General features: G+C 41.7%; 2 protein-coding genes and 1 long non-coding RNA gene across 3 annotated transcripts; 1 reads left to right on the top strand and 2 right to left on the bottom strand.

Moving 5' to 3' along the window:
- Window positions 1-1,841: 1,841 nt before the first annotated feature.
- On the bottom strand, window positions 1,842-8,091 carry tspan35 (tetraspanin 35). Its single transcript, XM_044051855.1, has 8 exons — window positions 7,845-8,091; window positions 4,116-4,193; window positions 3,392-3,607; window positions 2,726-2,800; window positions 2,528-2,635; window positions 2,297-2,434; window positions 2,125-2,214; window positions 1,842-2,020 (listed from the first exon to the last, which is right to left on the bottom strand). The coding sequence occupies exons 2-8, from the start codon at window positions 4,170-4,172 to the stop codon at window positions 1,961-1,963; spliced, it is 744 nt and encodes a 247-aa protein (XP_043907790.1). The 5' UTR covers window positions 4,173-4,193; window positions 7,845-8,091; the 3' UTR covers window positions 1,842-1,960.
- Window positions 7,452-8,060, top strand: LOC122785864. The gene is made up of 2 exons (XR_006362359.1): window positions 7,452-7,545; window positions 7,646-8,060. It is a non-coding gene; the product is annotated as an uncharacterized LOC122785864 (long non-coding RNA).
- A 4,418-nt stretch (window positions 8,092-12,509) lies between the features above and the next one.
- On the bottom strand, window positions 12,510-18,773 carry znf653 (zinc finger protein 653). Its single transcript, XM_044051867.1, has 10 exons — window positions 18,389-18,773; window positions 17,438-17,478; window positions 16,876-17,196; window positions 16,254-16,747; window positions 15,622-15,799; window positions 15,221-15,299; window positions 14,977-15,094; window positions 14,774-14,888; window positions 14,109-14,208; window positions 12,510-13,953 (listed from the first exon to the last, which is right to left on the bottom strand). The coding sequence occupies exons 1-10, from the start codon at window positions 18,682-18,684 to the stop codon at window positions 13,776-13,778; spliced, it is 1,920 nt and encodes a 639-aa protein (XP_043907802.1). The 5' UTR covers window positions 18,685-18,773; the 3' UTR covers window positions 12,510-13,775.
- Window positions 18,774-19,177: the final 404 nt, after the last annotated feature.

Below are 19,177 nucleotides of genomic sequence, written 5' to 3'. Positions count from 1 at the left end.
TTACCCTTGTTGACCACGAGTGGGGCTGTTAAAACCACCCTTCAAGGCACTGACAAACCAAGCGTTGATCTCATGTGTGATCTGTGCACTGGTGCCACTTCCACCCCGAATCTCCATGGGGACAGTGACAAAAAAGAAGGCGGGACAAGGTGACAACGTCTCGCCAAAGGTTCAAAGGTCTTCACCTGGTGCCTTCAGGATCCACTGGGAAAACAGAGGCATGTCAGAGGAATATCATCGGATCTTTGGAGATGATGTCATCGTTTACACAACGTAACTGTAAAACTACTGGACTGACACAGTGTGCTGTAGCGCCTCCATGTGGTTGAACTGTGACACTACAACTGTCCTGAGGACATCCGCGTGGAAAACTCTGTTGACTGATTCTCTTTTTTTTTAAACCTCTTCCATTATATTTAAGAGCATTTTAATTTTTACCAGCAAAGCTGTCAAATACAATACAACAAACTTTTTATATTTTTATATCAAGTACCACCTGAGAAAATGTTGAGCCGTATTACTAACATCGTTATCGCCAACGTTAAAATACAGTGGTGTAAACAGTAGAACAGTATTTCTAATTTTCCTCCACCAGAGGACGCCCACGCACCACCGTTTGAGAACCTACTGCAGTGAGTGTTCTTATTCTCTGACTTTCTCTCATGAAGTCAAGTACACTGACCTCAGTGAGGTCACATGACCTCGCCTGGCTACTGTTCTTGGTCAGTTTGCAGTCAGACACCGTGGTAGAATGTAAATGTTATTTATCACGACACAGGTGTTCATTTCATTTGTATCGCACAATAATGAACCAAATATGTACTGAGATCAACGTTCTTGACAGAGGTGACGTAAAATAATTTGTATTTGTTTGCATGGACTGTGTGTTTCCGTCATTGTATCATCTGTCCAACATTTGCATTAAACAAACACTGTTTCATTTGATTTAATCATGTTTTATAATTATAGTCTGTATTCAGTTCACTCCTTTGTTCATGTGATGTCATATTACTATTTATTTCATCATCAATGTATTTATTTATTCATGTTTTTACTGAGTAAACTCCCCTTTTTCAGTATACTGTACAGTATGCAACCTCTTGACTCTCATTGTCAGCTTTGTCCCACCAGGTGGCGCCCTTAGCTGCTTCTACGGGTTTGTTTGGACATTTTTTGTATTCTGAATTGTAAGTTTTGTACTTATTTAATTTGAACTGTTACTGACCAGCTGTTTTCAGCAGGTTTTCTATTATTGAAATTATTGAAGACTGATGGAAATAATTTGATTTAAATGAAACTAAATAAAACATGGCACTAAATGTGCTTTACTTTATCACACTCTGAAGGTTACACACGTCATTCTTGCCAGATTATACGCAGTGGACGTCGAGCAAATGCTCTTTTAAATGCAGTTATTCAAACATAATGATATAAAGCAAACATCTACATATCTAAAGGTCATGGAATAATGCATTCAGCTCATATTAATCTCTGATAATAGTTACAGGCAGGTATCAAATAACCGACTCACAAGTAAACAACAACACACTTTTATCATCCACGTGTTTAAATGGATTCCTCCGTTCTTCTTCCCGCTGCTAACAAAGAAAACAAAACTCACCAGCATCTAGAAATATCTTAAACTTTATTTTAAAATTGATCACCGTACAACACACACACACAAACAATCAATCACGTCTGTTGCTATTTTTTTCTTTTTTAAAGCTGCATTAAAGCAACAGTCAACGAACATTCAGTAGTTATCATGTCATTTCTAATCATTACCGTCGACTGTGGTTCAAACACACAGTGCGTAGTCTACTGTATAAAGTATAGTATACGTCATCTACTGGATTTAAATATCGTACAAAATAGAAGTTGTTATGCCGTTAAGTATCTGTGATTGCACATGATGATGAGACAGTGACTGTCTTCAGTGATGAGGGGAATCTCTTTGTTGTCAGGCACTTGTGGATTTTATTCTGCAGTAAAGGGTCATGGAGACGATCATGGCGCAGATCTGCGGAGAACAAACCCCCCCCGAAAACAAGTCATTAGTCGTCATGGAACCCTAACCCTGATGCACTTTGACCTCACTTCACATGGTTATAGACGAGGTCATACCTCCAGAGCTGCAATGCCCAGTGCCACGCCAACGATGACCACCGTGTTGTTATCAATCAGGTCCAAGATCTTTGGGAAGCAGCCGGCGATCTGAGGGAAATACAGCGACATTATTGGATCCTGCACATCTGGGTGTTGTTCTTGTTTTGACTGTACATATGAACGTCCATACCGGCAAACTTTCAGCCACTGGCAGACTGCATGTGGAATTTTTGCCTGGACAGCACTGCGGTGGGTACTGGTTGGCGTTGTTGACATAATATGGCGAGTCGGTGAAGTCTGTATGGTTGTAGAATCCACAGCACTTTAACTAACGTGGAACAACACAGAGGGAGCAAAAGTTACACGAAAGCACCGGAGCGATGGTTAAAGTGGAGATGGACTGTTCTCTGCAGGCGTGTACCGTGTTCATCGTCGTGTCCCACAGTCCTGTGACGTCCGGATTACGCCCATAGTCTGCCTTGATGTTCTTAACTGCTGCCGTGCCGAGCTTTTCGAGCAGCTCGTCGGCCTGAAATTACAAGCACGTGGTGAACCTTTGCGTCCATCCATGAGTCAGAGATTAACAGCGACAGTGATGAATTCACTGTCGAAAACCTACCAAAGGCCTGAACACCAGGATCACCACTGCACCTGCAACCTCCGCGATGAAGACCAGAAGGACGATGATAAAAAACTGTGGAACAGATCACAACGCTTTTCAGTTCATGGGAACAGGACTGTGAAAGAAACACGTGTGTGAGAGCTGGAGTTAACTGGATTAATATTAGTATGTGGAATCTACAGCCATGTGTACACTCAAAGATCTTATCAGTAAAGTAGTTCACACGTTTTTGGGGTGTGTTTTAACACAAGTGTTAAAAGCACATCCTTGTTTTAAACCTGCAACATGTTGTGACCAACATTGATCTCTTCCTGGTAATAACCAGGTGCTTTGAGGCCAAAACACGACCACATTCATGACCGGGAAATGGATGTTATCGCCCCTCATTTCCTCATTTCCACGCAAATGTCCGTACACATGTAAATAGGTAACACAGACTCACACGTGTCTGCAAATAGGCTTAGAAATACTGTCCACCAACATTTTGAAAAGTAAACTCTTGCCCAATCCCATATCTCATTTGTGGGCCCCGCCCTTGCTCTTATTTCTCTATAGTGGAGACATGTTAGAGAATGGAGTGGATCTGTTGTCTCATTTGTTTAATCTGTATGAAACAAACCCTGTGTGTGTGTGTGTGTGTGTGTAAGAGTCTCAACAACGTACCAGCAGCAGCATACACCTGCTCTCTTTAACAGCTCCGCAGCAGCCGAGGAAGCCGATAACAACCAGCAGCGCTCCGAGTGCAATCAACAGGTAGCCCACGTTGAGCACCTGACTGAGCTCTGCCGGCGCGTTTTCAATCGCCCCGAGGAAACCGAGGATTGAGCCACTGTCCACCTTCACCCAGATCCCTACAGCCAGGATCCCAACGCCCGCCAGCTGGTGTGGAGGGACAGAGGAGAGGGCACTTTTCAATATTCTGCATGGGCATGTTTGTGATAAGTCACACACTGAATATAAGATTTCCAATGATGGTTTTTGGTTTTGTGACCTCAGATTGACCTCTGTCATATAGAACTACTCACTATTTTATATAACTAGGGACGGGAATCGGTCAAAATCACTGGATCAGATATCGTTACGATAAAAATGTAAAATCTGAGTCATGTTTGGGCTGTTGATTTCTTCTTTTTGGGAGAAAAATATTAGTTTCACAGTTGGAGAATGATGTCTTTGGGATGACTCAGCACAAATGTGTTGTTAACAGCTTCATAGTTGGTCTAAAATGACTAGATACCGGTGCTCTCTCTCTCCATATATGATATAGGAGAACTTAACTATGTCACTAAATGCTACACACTGGTCATTTAAATCAAACTCAGTCTTAAACAATGCAGTGAATGATCTCATTCTTATGTCACAAGAATGAGATCACGTTAAAACTTACAAATATGATGCCATTGAAAACAAACATCATGGCTTTGAGGAATCCAAAACATCCCATTTTTGCGTTGTCTTGTTGAACCTGCAGAGGGGGGAAAAAAAAAAGAAAAGAAACGCAGTAAACCCAGGAACAGGTTTTTCTCATATACATTTATAACATGTGCCATTTTTCTCTCTTTGTATTTTTAAACCAACAACAAACACACTGCTCCACACGTGTGTTACATTCATTATCCTGCTGTCTCTGCACTAAGTCAGGTGACAAACGACTGTTGTGTTGTCTCTGTGGGGGGGGCGGGGCAGAGAACAGGAAAAACACCTGCCTCTTTTCTCAGCACTGCACCTTTTACCATCTGAAAGCCTTAAACTTATCTCGTTCAAACATTGCGAGTGCTCAGCATTTCAAATCGGAGGACGTCGACTGTTTACACACACTTGAACTTTTAATAAGGTACTAAGGTGAGAGCTGAGGAAGTAATGCTGCTTACTGGAAAGTAAGGAAGGCGCATTAGTCTGACTGAGAACTACTGAACAATAAACTTTTAATTCTACAGTCAAACTGAAAAATGAAAGTGGCTTATACAGTACGACTGAAATATAAAGAGACAAAGAGTCCAGTGAGTACATTTACATAAAAACTCTGTGGTCACCTAAAGCCGATCCCATCACTACAGATACAACAGGTGCATTATAACATGAACATGTTGTTGCTGTTGTTATTTGTGAATATTCGTGTCCCTCATTAGAACAGACTTTGTCAAACAATATCATTGAAGCATCAACCTGATGAACAACTGGGTTTGTTTGTTTTTTAAAGCAGAAGAAGAAGAAGAAGACCCGAGTTCGAGCCCCGGTTGGAGCATGGAGTTTGCATGTTCTCCCTGTGTGTGTGTGTGTGTGTGTGGGTTTTCTCCAGGTTCTTCCTCCCACAGTCCAACAACATGCAACATGGGGATTAGGTGAATTGGACGCTCTAAAGTGACTGCTTGTCTCTATGTGGCCCTGTGATGGACTGGCAAACTGTCCAGGCTGTGCATAACTGACTATATGCACCTTCTGGTTCTCAATAAGACAGTGAATGGATATCTGCAGAGTGTTTATCGAAGCGTTATAGAATGAAGCAGAGGCTGTGTACAGAGGGATGCAGCAGTGTCCTCACAACACTGTCATTTAAACGCCTTTTTCATTTTAGGCCATTTAAAATCCCTCAGGGCTAACTACTTAAACTTTTAACCACTAATGTTACCTTCACATTTCTTTAAGTCCAAGTTTCCCCCTTGAGTCTGACACTCACACAAACCTTTTCCACATGACTAATTAAAAAAAAACATCAGTAACAGGTCATCCTTCTCACAAATCCACTTTACTTCCTGGTCCTGGTCTGTTAATGGTTCCGTTCCCGTCAGAGAGACACTTTATGAATAAATCCTCAATTATAGCTCTTGTGTGTCTTGTGTTTTCTGAGTGAGACTTGGCAAAAGATCCGTGTCCCCGGTTTTGTTACGTCTGTACTTTGAGACCCGAGGGCCAGGGAGGAGGTCTCTCTGCATGGGCCTTTTTTTAGATCTTGGACAATGAGCACTTGGGTTTCTCGTTCCATTCATCAATTACACTGTGTTTCATTATGTTTTCAATGTTTTCTTATTCCCTTCATATCATTTTTCAATTGCATTCACGTGTGCGGTGCTAAACACATAAGAGCGGACACACCGCTGCCCCTGGTTTTACACATGGCTTGAATTTCAACAGACAAAAACACTAAAATGGTCTCACATCTGAAATTACACCACCACTAGAACGTTTTCTGCAGAATTTGATCAACGAGCATCGTTGCCAACTCCTGCCGACGTGCAGTCGATCACCATTCCGTCTCATTTATTACTGGATAAAGTGTCTTATGTTCCATTGGGATCCGATGGAAAATGAGTCTAGTGTAAATGTTGAAGAGCGGCGCGTTCGCCATAAAAACTTTAAAAAAATGAGACAGCTAATTCCTTTTCTCATCTCTGTTCCTCTATTAAACTAATTTAGCAGCTTCCTCTCATTCTTTGTTCAGCCGCTAGAAAAAAAAACAAAAAAACAAACAAAAAACTCTTTGTCCTTACGTCGGAACAAATACACGCCTGTATACAAATTCTTATCATTTCCAAAAATGTAACCACATAATATTTTAGCCAAATACCAGTTTGGCTTTTGTTGGGAGAGTTCTCCTAAACCGGTACGTCCTCTGATCAAAGTTTCGTTTTTCTGCTACTTTATTTAAGTTTCACAGACCACGGAATGTTGATTTTTAGGCTGTGGTCTCTTGTCATTTTCTCATTCTGTGTCAGGTCACAGGTCACCCTTCTTCTGGAGACATCAGGTCTTAGGCCCAACAATATTTACCTTGTCCATCCTTCCTTTCGTCAAGTCTATAGCAAATGAACACAACTCTGTCGCTCACTTATCAACTCTCAAACATCCATAAACTGTCCATATTGCATGGCAACCAAAGCTTGGGCGTCCAATCACTTTTCTTTACAATTAACAAAACAAAACAGAGAGACGCTCATTATTTCTCTCTAATTAATCTAAGTAATCAGCCGACATTCGTGAACTAGTATGAGGCCAGCGTCCTCGTTCCTCTGCTAATATGTTCCGGCTAACTAAAACCTCTGAGCAATACTTGTTTCTTTAGATTACAGAATATTTCAAACCTGAGATATGTGGTATTCATGATGTGAAAGCATCTTCACCGCTCTGATAAATGATCACCACGGCAGATCAACTGTCCTCATGTGTTGGGGGTGAAGAGCCACCTGGTGAACAGGCCTTTCTATCACCTCGAGTGTTTTAGTGCCTTGCGAGTACTAAATAAATGTATTATCACTATTTTACAGCCACTATTGTTACTTCAAGGCTGTCACCTCCACACATTTGTTTTCTCTCTCTCTCTCTGAGTGCCTCCCAGACGGGGAACAATGCTCTTTGTTTGGTAGAAACAAAACAAATTGTTATTCCCAGTGACAATGACTGAGCAGAACCACATAGCAACAGGTGGTCTCCCTTCATACTGCCTTTCAACTATCACATATAGAGTATCTTTTATTCATCCACTCACTTTCCTCAAATGTCTGCTCAGACAAACGTGTCAAATGAACCAAAACAGGAAGTCGCAGCTTATTTTGTCAGCTTGCACTGATCCGGTAAAGCTGCTTGTCATCATCAAGTTAATCATACATTTCAAAACTGGAATGAAACAGAGCAGTTCCTTGCCTCGACTCCCCCATACGCGCTTTCCCACTTGTCCGCGGTCAATGATTGCACTCTGACACTAACAAGTCAGCCTGGTGATGTATTAACAAGCTGGAGTCACATGCAGAGCTCAAGCTGACCAAGCAGTGACTGACAAAAGGATCCAGGTGCCCTGAAAACATCGGATTAAGCTCTTGTTGGTGGGTAACACACTTTACACCATGTAGAGTGTTGGTTCCTCCGATTAACAGAACGTCTCTGTGAATTCTCTCTGTGACTAACTTCTACTTCGAATCACAGGCAGGACACATCTCAAAGGACACCATTGAGAGGAATAATTGCAGGCAGGTCTCAGGAGAGACAAAGCATCATTGTTGGATGGATGGATCTCTCGCTGCACTGCCCCGGCACATGAAAAATAACCGCCAAGAAAACAAAACAAAGGGAAAAAACAAACTCACAAGAGCACAAGTTTCACTTCAGTTGGTCTTTTTCTTACCTTTTTTACGGGAGAAATCCAAGGATACGCTCCGATGCTGGGCAACTGTTTAGAGTCTCCACCTTCACTGTGGTGATGGAAGCTGTTGCTGTGGGAGTGGACTGACTGTGAGATAACAGGAGCACAGGGGCGTGTTCCACTTCTGTCGTCTGAAACTGACCAACACTACACTTCCCCTGGCTTTGTCACTCCGTGAGATAAAAGAGATCTGTTGCAGCTCACTGCTCTTATTTTTGGAGTCCTGGCTGGTTTATAAGTAGTGAAAAGGAGGGGAGGGAGCACAGGTGGGCGTCAACCAAAGCAACTGAGTGATATCACATATCACCATGGAGCTGTACCGGTCGCTCCTGGGGGAGCGAGGGACTGGAAAGCAAGAGTGTGAAAGGCAGCGAAATCACCTGCACGCGCCTACACCAACATGCAACTGTGCCACTTAGGTGTTAATTTGAAAATAGTTTGTAAATATGTCATGATAATGAGATGATTCGATACTCGGGAAAGCACTCGGAGAGCATGAAACGCCTCACAAAGGACGCTCAGTGTCAAAACAACACAGGGTGATCTGACTTTAATCTAATAATAACTCCTTTCCTGGGTCATAACCCTAACCCTACATCCCCACAACAGACAGACACTCAAACAGCGACAGAAACAGAACCTTCTTGGCAGAGGTTGTTAATATTTAGGCCAAATCCAAACCCACAAACCAATTAAGGAAAGAACAAGAGGGCAGAGTTTAAATCTAATCACCAGTGCCGACGCAAGCTTTTATGGGGAACTAGGCAGAATTTGATTTGGGGGGCGCTTTTCCACTACATGGTACCGGCACGGCTCGACTCAGCCGAACTGAGCCGATACTAAGATATGACAAACAATGCCGAACTGTAGCTCCGTTAAAAAGACTTCGAAATCCTGAAAACATGCGTTAATCTCCAACATTTAGCAAGGAAATGTCTAAACGTCCGGTGTATTTAGCTGCCGCCGTGTCTGCGTCAGACGGAGTCTGTGCTCCGGTCATGGAGGAGGTACTGAACAAATCTTTTTAATAAACTGATTCTAATGATTCAGTTACACTGAAAACAACCACTTCACAAGTCACTATAGTTTTTGTGTCGCGTATAATACTAAGTCACAGCAGTTTCATGCAGTCGTGCCATGATGACTCCGCCCACGTTGAGGAGGTACTATATTGTAATGGAACACGAACTGTAGAGCCATGCCGGGACTATATAGTGGAAAGGCTCATTAAAAGGGACATTTTGACAGCCCTCTTTACCGCCTCTACTTTTATGGGGTTCCACAAGGGTCAGTCTTAGGACCACTAAACATTTATCAACATTATTTTACATTTAACAAGGGAATAAATATGATTTGGTCTTTTACTATTTGAATTAAATTTACTTTTTTTTTTTTTTTTAAAGTAACCCATGAGGAAAGTTTGACTCATTTTGGACATTGATATTTGCTTTAATAGTCATATCAATAGCATTTATTAATCCAGCTTTTTATCTCTTGTGCCACAAAAGGCTGCGACCTACAATGACGGTTGTTTGACATTAGAAGGGCCTCTCTCCCCGAGCTGAACAAAGACTAACCATGACCATTAAAGCCAGGAAGGTTCAGCAGTGTTCCGTGTACCGGGCAGCAGGTAACATAAAAGAATTGGTTGTTTGCTGTGATGACGTGTTGAAGGTGTGCTCGTTTGCTCAAACCGCAGCGAGGCAGGACAATCTTAGATAATTACACTAACAAATAGGGAGGCTGCAGCTCATTTAAAACATGCCCATGATGGCACACGTGTACATGCAAAGCTCAACATTATCACTCAGAGATTCAAATAGCTTTAAAGAGTGGATTAATGTCCACATTCTATTAACTTGTGTTATAGCTTCTACCTGGTCACTGTGGTCCAGTCAGTATTCACAGATTATCTTTCGTTTTAGTTGCTGCTTGCATACAAACAATAAGTAACATATCAGCCCTTTAACATTTATTAATATCTTATTTTGCATGACCATATTCTATACCATTAACTAAGACAGTTCCCCCACAATAATCTGTTTATTGATAGTATTTAGGGGAGTTATTGTTTATGAATTATGATCTAAATAAGCTATGCTGAGTATAGGACTTCCAATAAATAAATGTGGTCTATTCTTATAGAACAAAACAAAATGACAGGGTTAATAATGTTTGAACAACTCTAGATTTAAGCGTATGCTCTCTATGCTGAAATGAGGTCTTGCTCATTTTAATTCTCGAGTAGTTTGACTCCAACATGTTCCCTTTCATATAGTTAAAAGTGATTTATAACGATATAAACAACTCGTCCTATATATCAAGTTCACGCTGTATAGATTTTGGTTGCTTCATTTCCATAGTGAAAATTGCAATTGTCAATATCTTCAATCGCTGTGAAAATACACGTTTATCATTTATTTTACGGTCTTTCTGCTGCCACCATGTGACAGGATCATCTGACATGAATGGTAATGTCATCATTTACATGCAGTCCAATCCAACATCATTTGTTAAAGCACTTCCAAGCAACCGCAGTGAACCGACGTGCTGTGCGGAATCATAAAAGACAGAATAAATCAAAGGCATCAAACCACAACAAAGTAAACAGACATAAAGCATAGATAGCAAAATAATAGGAATAATGTGAATAATTTAAACAGGCCATTGAAAAGAGAAGATGAGTTTTAATAAGAGATTTAAAAATTGTGCAAAGGCAGATAATTCCACTGTTTATGGACCACAACAGTAAACGCCTGGTCGCCTGTGAGCTTGTAGGACAGGGCAGGGCCATTCAGGGATTTAAAGACAAAAAAGAAACTGTATTGTCTTTATTTTGGCCGGCTGGCAAAAGCATGAGAGCCTTAAACTGACCGAGTCCATTTCAGTCGTATATTCGTGCGTTGGCATCGTGTTCCCTTTGTGTCCTTCTGCTTTTAAATACAAATGCATGGTACTGTACACATGCAAATAATGTTGTCACGCCTCGACTCAAACACTCGACTGGATTTCTTCATCTTCCATAACGAGAGGAGTTTTGTCAGGTGGTGTTTCCACAGGTCATTTTCACAGTTTCACAGATTCTCAGATGTTGACCTCATTTTTTTCTTCTTACGTATGATTTCTAATCTCCTTGAGAGTGACGAGTGGAAAACAGAATGAAGAAACAGCAAAATAATAAAGAAAGAGCCGATAAGAAAAGCCCCGCGATGGGTGCGTCCGAAATGTAAATAAAGAAAAGAAGAGCGGAAACAACGACTCGATTAATCGATTAGTAATCGATGACTAAATGACAAATTTGAAGCTTTTTCATGCTTAAAACAAGATTTCAGATTTTTGACGCTTCTTAAATGTGAATATTTTCTGGTTTCTTTGCTCCATATAAACAAAGAAATCATTAAAAACTGAATCATTTTGGACATTTGAGAACATCATTTCCGGGTTTGACAAACACTGATTAACATTTTATGGACCAAACCATTGAAAACAATCAACAGATGTAATCGATTATCAAAATAATCGGTATTTGACACTCTTAAAAAAAAAAAATCATCATTTCAAATATTAACTTTAGACAGCTTAACTCCGTTATCTGATGCCACTCGAGTCTAAATATACAGAAAGCGACATTCAGAGATATAGTGTGTATGGTGTCATTTCATGAGTAAGTGTCATGCCTTCTCTTACTTTATATGCACGCCCACACTTACCCACACCCAACGTGTTCAAACGCCACAGAGTACATTACGTAAGAGGCAAGAACCCATCGCATATGCATATTATTAACCATTTCTGTCACACAAATGCAATTCAGAGCAAGCAGTCAAACATTTGTCACAATCTTATAGTTGAGTGATTCATCAGACGGATGTGTATCGAAAACACAGCCAGGAAGACAAGAAAAAGGACAAGAGGGGAGTAAGAGTGAAGTCTTCCTGAGAAAAGTGTCACTGTAAACTCACAGTGTTTCTCATCAGCGCCTGTGTGTGAGTCAGGACTGCTGGAATGGTTAAAAACAAACACAGAAGAGATACACACTCAGTCTTCAGACCCACACAGCAGATGCTCATTTCTGGACTGACGTAAACGAAAGAGGCAACATTTGACACATGACGGGTCGTGTGATGGAGAGGACATCACAGACACACACACACACACACATTCCTCTCAGGACACTGCATTGTCTTCAGTCTGTTTGGACAGTGTCATCCACACGCCATAATACCTAAACCTTCACAGTTAGATCATCCTTTATTATTAAAGGTGGTAAAGGATGTATGAGCTGTAACATGGAAGTTATGACACATTTAGAAAAACTGAGCAACGGATTGTTGATTTGAGACAAGAAGAAAAAAAAAAGCTTGTTTTTTTTTATGGCAAGGTGTCGTTTGAGCTGCTGTCAGTGACATCCTTCTGCTGGATTGCGTGATAAATAACTCTCAGCGGTCTGGACTGTTTGCTCTGTGGCACGGATCGATCAATCTCACAACTCTAACAGTCGAGGTAGCAAAAAGAAGTTTGTCAAACGAGAAGCAAGAAGTCCACATAGAGGTGGTGCTCTCTGCTCGCGAGGTCCACCGTCACGTCGGATATGAGTGGTTTCAACCTGTTAATGTAAACATAGCTTGAAATAAAGTTCACACACTATTCCCTGGTCAACATTTTAATTCTTCACACTGACACGAGTTAACACAAGGACACTGTAAATGGTCATTCTGTCAGAGGTGCACATGGGCTTGGAGACTCTTTGAGTGCCGAGTTGTTCGTGTTACTGGCAGACGTCCTCTCATTAATGTTCTCAAACAAGATGCTGTGGAGACTGGTCTGGTCTGCACAGACCACAGTGGACATAGGAACGATGACATTCTAGTGGACACGGAAGAATGGCCCGGGCCTAAAGCTGCATGACCCACACAAAAGGTCAGTCTCCTTATCGAAGGATGATCCATGTGTAAGACACAGGAATAAAGACACAGCCCTGCATTTTAGCTCATATCTATATATGAACATTTGCTCCTGTGTACTCAAACACACAAGAGTGGCTGACTATTGTTAATAGTTTTAAACATCATGATGTATTTGTGAAGTTATAGTAAATAAAAAGGCTGTTGTGATGAATGTTCACTAATGCATTTGAGGAATATAATTACATCTTTGATATGATTGGTCAGTGAAGCACAACCTGTAACCAGGCACAGTTTTACATATTGGCCTCCTTTAAATCTGGCATTAAAAAGCACTTACTGTGATCCAAACACAATCTGATAGCACCTGACCACTTGTAAGTACAGGACACACTGAGGATGGATTGTTATCTGATCTGCCAAACCACTTCGGGAGGTGGTCGGAGATGGATTGTGACCACACTGAGCAGAAGTGTAAATGCAGCGAGTCTGTGACGCAGTATTCTGCTGCTGGACATTTTTGCAGAAGAAGAGGGGGGAGGTGACATAAGGGTGGGGCGATCGTGGTCAGATAGCAAAAGGATGCGGACACTGGAGACGCATGTTCATACCAGATGTGAATGCATGTGGTGAAGCACTATCTGATCACACGATGCAGTGTGAAGGTAATAAACTTCAGCACCAGTTCCTCTTATTACAGCTCCGACACGTGTAAGAGCTGCTGAGCTTGGTAATGTTTGCTTTTTTTAGCCACGATTGAACTAGCGTAGTTCAGGAGACTGGTCAGTTGGACATCATTAATGTGCAGTAGACTAAGCAGTGTCCTGCACAGCTGTCAAAGTGGCTCACTCTTGCACTTGTCCACGGTTTGGTGGACAGTCCTGGACGTCCTGGACATGAGAGGCAAGACAACCCCACTGTAGGAAAGTCTCTCCCTTCACTGGAAGTCTTCCTTCGGGTTCCTGGGGGCCAAAACTGTAGCTTCGGTCAGCAGTCGAGTCAGGCATAATCAGGTGGCCTGTTTATCTGGGTGGCTCTTCAGCTTGTGGAATTTAACACTTTCCAGCTTCTCAAACCTCTTGTCACAGAACTCACAGGTGAAGTTGTAGTGGGCTTCTGAAGTGTGTTTCTTCATGTGCCAGTTCAGAGACGCACGCTGGCGACACTGGTAGCCACAGATTTCACATCTTACAGGCGACATGGGTGAAGATGGAGGAACACAGAAGAGAAGAGGAAGTGTTTAACGTTATTATTCGAATTCAACGTTCGTCAAAGTAAAAATCCCTATTTGTGTTAACTGAACAATCGAGTGTTGTGTGATCGATGTTGATTGGTGACGTACTGAAGTGGCGTTTCCCCCGTGTGCGTCCGCCTGTGAACCTCCAGGTGATTCTTACGCTTAAACGATTTTCCACACGTCTCACAGATGAAATCTCTCACTCCTGTCAAATAAGATCCAGTTACATTTTATTTGCAGAGCACCAAACACATTATCTGAAGGACAAGTCTTATGAATATTGGATCCAAACTTTCAGTGCAGATTATGCATCGATCCGCTTTCTTTCTGAACTTGCATATCTTCCAGCACATGGGATCCATGTGACATTTGAAAGTGCGGAATTATCCATCAACATAAACAACAATTTACAAATTAAAATCAACAAATTTATTGTGAGTGCAAATACTGAAATGCCTGAATGCTGACCGGCTGACACTGGATACTTACACATAAAATAGCAATAAAATAATAATTTCTATATTATAGTAGATCAGGTATAAGAACATTAACACATAATTTACCGTAATGGCTTGGTTTCATTCCTTAAAATCTATCGTACATACTTTACAGCAAATTCAAACTTAATTACATAACTGAAAATAAAAAAACATGGTTTTATATGACCTTTCTCCCTGCAGTACTGTCAGGAACCACTAGGGGGCCACAGCTCTATGGTGATCACCTAAAACTTGCATTCAGAGAGGTGAGAAACTGGCACAACAGCTCACCTGAGTGGATGATCATATGGCGATGCAGGTGATTTGAAAGGTAAAACTTTTTCCCACAGCCTGGATGAGTGCAAACCTTGGTCCTCCCTTTCCTGTGAACTAGGTTCACGTGATTCTAAAGTGAATGAAACAAAGGAAATGTCCTTTCAGTCATCAGATCAACAAACTGAAGCATGAAGCGGGAACAAATGCTGTTATTGTACCTGAAAGCTGCTAATGGCTACATAAACTTGACTGCAGCCCTCGTAAGGACAGTGGAACATCTTGAGCATCCCGTCAGCCTCGATGACTGGGCCTCGTCTGCTCCTCTTTGACCTGACACTGGAAAAAACAAAAGACAATAGCTGGATAAAAGAGGGAAGACTATGCCTGCAGAGCTCCGAGTTCACACATCCTCAATTTCACTTCTTCTGTGACTACATTATGTAGAGTATGAGCACAACAGACCTGCTCCGCTGCAGTTCTCTGTCACTACTCAGCTCTAGAGAGTCATCTGTGGGCTGCAGCAGCTGTTTGTCACTCAGACCTGTAAAAAAAGAAATATAGCAAAAACCGTATTATATCAAGACTCAAGGAGAGACACTTGGCATTAAAACACATCCTGCATGTGTGTCTCCTCTGACCACATGAGATCAGCTTCCCACAGTCTGCGAGTTTCTGTTCTCAGTGGTCATACATTTTAATATAATAATAGGAATTAATAAATACATTCATCATTGTCCACTTGTGATGGGATCGCTCAGGACAGACCATAATACCTGGTCAGAACAGGGGCCTAGAATCCCTTTCGGGCAATTGCATTTCTATGTGCCTTTGCATTTCATAGACATCTGCTGAACGTAGCACACCTGTCATGGAGTCTTCATCCTCTGCCGTCCTGATTTTTGAGTCGCAAGCGCAAACCTGATTGTAGGCGACGCCCCCGATGACAGTGCATGTGACTTCCTCCATGTCTCCACCACCCACATTGAGCTGGATTCCCTCCGACGCGAGCGCCTCATAACTGGAGCCGGTGATGATAATTAACTGAGAAAGAAAACGAAAAAAAAAGTCAGAACATCTGAAGTGTTCTGTGTACTCATACCTCTTTTATCTAGTTCTACTGTTGACGGTAATATCACTCTACCTCTTACAACTCTAGTACGTAACTTTTAAACATAAACAAATGGCTTGTGCACACAGGAAGTGATTTTTTTTATGTCAAGACAGACGGAGGCAACAGCAACATTGTGCAGATTAAAAGAGACGACTGCAAACAGGATGGAGTATGACTGAAAACACAAAGAAGGGCCCACAAAAAGTTTCAGGAGTAAATTCTACTACTCAGTATACTCAGTTGTTCACCTTCTTGTCTCCACCTGTCCCTGCACTGCCAGGATCTCAGTCTCTGAGACACAAACTCACCTGAGTCAGGTCTGATAGTCTTCCCATTTTCAAATGAGGACGCATACAAACAATGTTAGATACTCATTCCACCGACCTGTGAGCCTTCCAAAGCCGCCCTCTGCTCAGGTATCTCACAGTTGCTCACCACCGTCTGCACAGTCTCGGGGTCAAACAGCTCACTCTGCTCCTGCACGGACGCTGGGACTGTCTGAGCACTCAGCTCCAAAGAGCCACTCAAGGTCTGTGACAGCACCGGGTCCTCATCTGTCTTCTCCTGTTTGTCAGCTAAGGCTGTTGTCATGGTAACACAATCATAATTATCTGGTGTAGTCCTTATTTCTTCCTCTACCCCAGCATCACTGTCTTGTCCCAGATCCTCAGCCTCTCCTTCTGAGGGAATGGAGTGAAATGCTGAAGAGGGGGAGCCTTGTTGTTGCTCCATCTCCATCTCCCACACAGCCTGCCCTATAAGTGGAACATCCCTGGAAGGAGCCTCTGAACTGGACTGGAGGTTTAGAGCTGCATCTTCTTTGATTGGGCTTGTGGTTGTTTGATGTTCCTCAGGAACATCCACGTTTTCATCCACATCTACAGAAAAGCAAATGATTAAAATAACATGTCAATTACGAGCAGCTGGTGTACATTAAACGTCACATGAGATTAATAACACAAGCAAAGAATAAGTCAGTTCAAGTTATAAAGTTTTTAATCTGCACCTTTGAATTGTTTGTGAGTCTCGTTTCTCTTCCTCCTGCTCTCTGTGCCTTTAGCTGCAACCAATTCTGTCTTTTCAGCATTGTCATCGCTGTTGACACCCTCGTCCTCCTCCTCCTCCTGCTCTGATTCACTTGCCTCCCTTGGAGGTGAGAAAAGGTACTGCACAAACGAGTGGTTTGATTCACATTGCCAGAGAGCAGCAGTGGAGAAATTGGGCTGAGGCTCTAGAGCTTTGAGCTGTGGCTCGTGGGGACAGGAGTGGCAGTGATCCTGGTACCAACACACCAGGCTCTGGAGGTTTGACACTCGCTCCCTCCTGCCTGGGAGACAAGACAAATTGTTATATATCATATTAATAGTTGACCCTCAGTGTAACAATGTAGTAGATATAAAGCACCTCCGTAAGACTTACTTGCATCAATTTATTCATTTGTTGATAATTTTGAGCAACAGATATTTTCTGGCTGTTAAAAATTTAACAATTTAAGTACTTAAAAGAGCCAGCTATAAAATGCCACATGTGAATGCTTTTGGGAAATATCGGTTTATGGTTCCACTCACCTTTTTTCTGTTTCACTGAGACCTCAGGAGCAATCTTCTTCCTGTAATGCACAGTTATATCATTTGGAAACATAAAACAACACAGTTTGGTGAAAAAATTGCAAACAGTAGTTGATGGTCATAATAATAATAATATAATAATAATAATAATAATAATAATAATAATAATTATGGTGACAAATGTAATTTATAGAGCACAACAGATAAAACACACAGGTCCTAAAATCAGCCGAGTAAATAAAATAATCAGTTTTCATAGAAATGGGTTAAAAGTATTTGTAAAATAAATATGGTGCAAGGGGGCAGGGATATGATGAATCATAAAAATTAGGGCAAACGTTCCAATACAGGTACAAATTCAAAAGGGACTTAAAGGCATCCCTGAGTGTGCTGACCCAATCTCCTTGGGCTGGACATTCCAGAGTCTCAAGGCCCTGACTACAAATTTTAGATCGCTATCAGTCTGATACAGTCTTTTACCCCTTAGTACCAGTGTACTGATGCATAACCAGTCATTAAAAAAATTTAATTGTCCACCAATTTTTCTGACATGTGAAGCCCTCACTCACATAAGGTTAATGGATCTTTCATTTATAACTCTTTCAAACATTCAATCCAGTGATTTTGACCCAGATACTGAATGTCAAATAAGGTCATCCCTAATAATAATAATAACAACATTACAGGAGACTACCCACATCATGTCAAATATGTGTACAGTGTATATTAAATATATATTATGTAATATATTCTACTGGTGACAATAAGATAAGAAACGTTGACATTTCAACTATAAATGAATGCAGACAACACGCAAACGTGTGCACATTTCGCTCCACCAGAAAACGTTTAAACTCAAAATTGACTATGAGAGGACCTCACATCCTGTCATTGATGTGTTCCGTTCTAATGTACAGTTGAGTATGTAATAATACAGTGTCCATAGCCTACCCGCTGTATTTCTGCTGGTATTTTTCTCCATATGTAGAGTTGAGCAGGATCAGATACTCTGCCAATCCCGCATCACTCAGGCTGGTCCGTCTGCGGAGCTCACTCCACAGCTTATGTGACTCTCCCAGGTAAACCCTCCGCACGTCGTACTTCTTTCGGGATTCGAGGCGTCTCTGAGCCCGGTCAGAGTCTGTGAGTCTGGGTCGTCCTCTGCAGCGCCTCAAAATACCTCTGACTTGTTCCCCAGCTTGGTCGGCGTCCAGGGAACTCTCCAACTCTGTCGGGCTATGCGCCATCTTGGCCACAACAGCTGGTGTTACGGAGCGGAAGTTGTATCAGACCTCACAGGAAGTAACAGTAGAAGTACTTTTGTTTCATGGTCTTTCGATCATAAGTAGACGGTTATAAGCCTTGCTCGCTGTAGCGCACAGTCTTGTTGTAAATGTGTGCATGTCGTTATGCGTCAAAACAGCGAGGAATGTTCACCGTACGAGGTGAAGACTGGCGGAACGATACAATAATGAATATGTGTGACACGGACCGCAGTCGCACGAACACCAATGTGCAACATGAAAATAGAGATGGGAAACTTGAGCCTGTTCAACTTTATCAATGATATATTTACAAAACATTGATTTATATAAACTTAATTTGGTCAAATAAAAATGTGGGAACGTGTGCCGCGGAATGTCTGTATACTTCATATATACTGTATGTTCATATATACTGTATTTTATTTTATTGTATTGAATTTGATTCAGAATGTGATAGTTAAGGTAGTGGTGGAAT

The sequence above is a fragment of the Solea senegalensis genome, linkage group LG19 (genome assembly GCF_019176455.1).
Source record: "Solea senegalensis isolate Sse05_10M linkage group LG19, IFAPA_SoseM_1, whole genome shotgun sequence".
NCBI classification, from domain to species: domain Eukaryota; kingdom Metazoa; phylum Chordata; class Actinopteri; order Pleuronectiformes; family Soleidae; genus Solea; species Solea senegalensis.
Note: the sequence above shows the minus strand (reverse complement) of the source record. Positions and strands in the feature narration are given on the sequence as shown.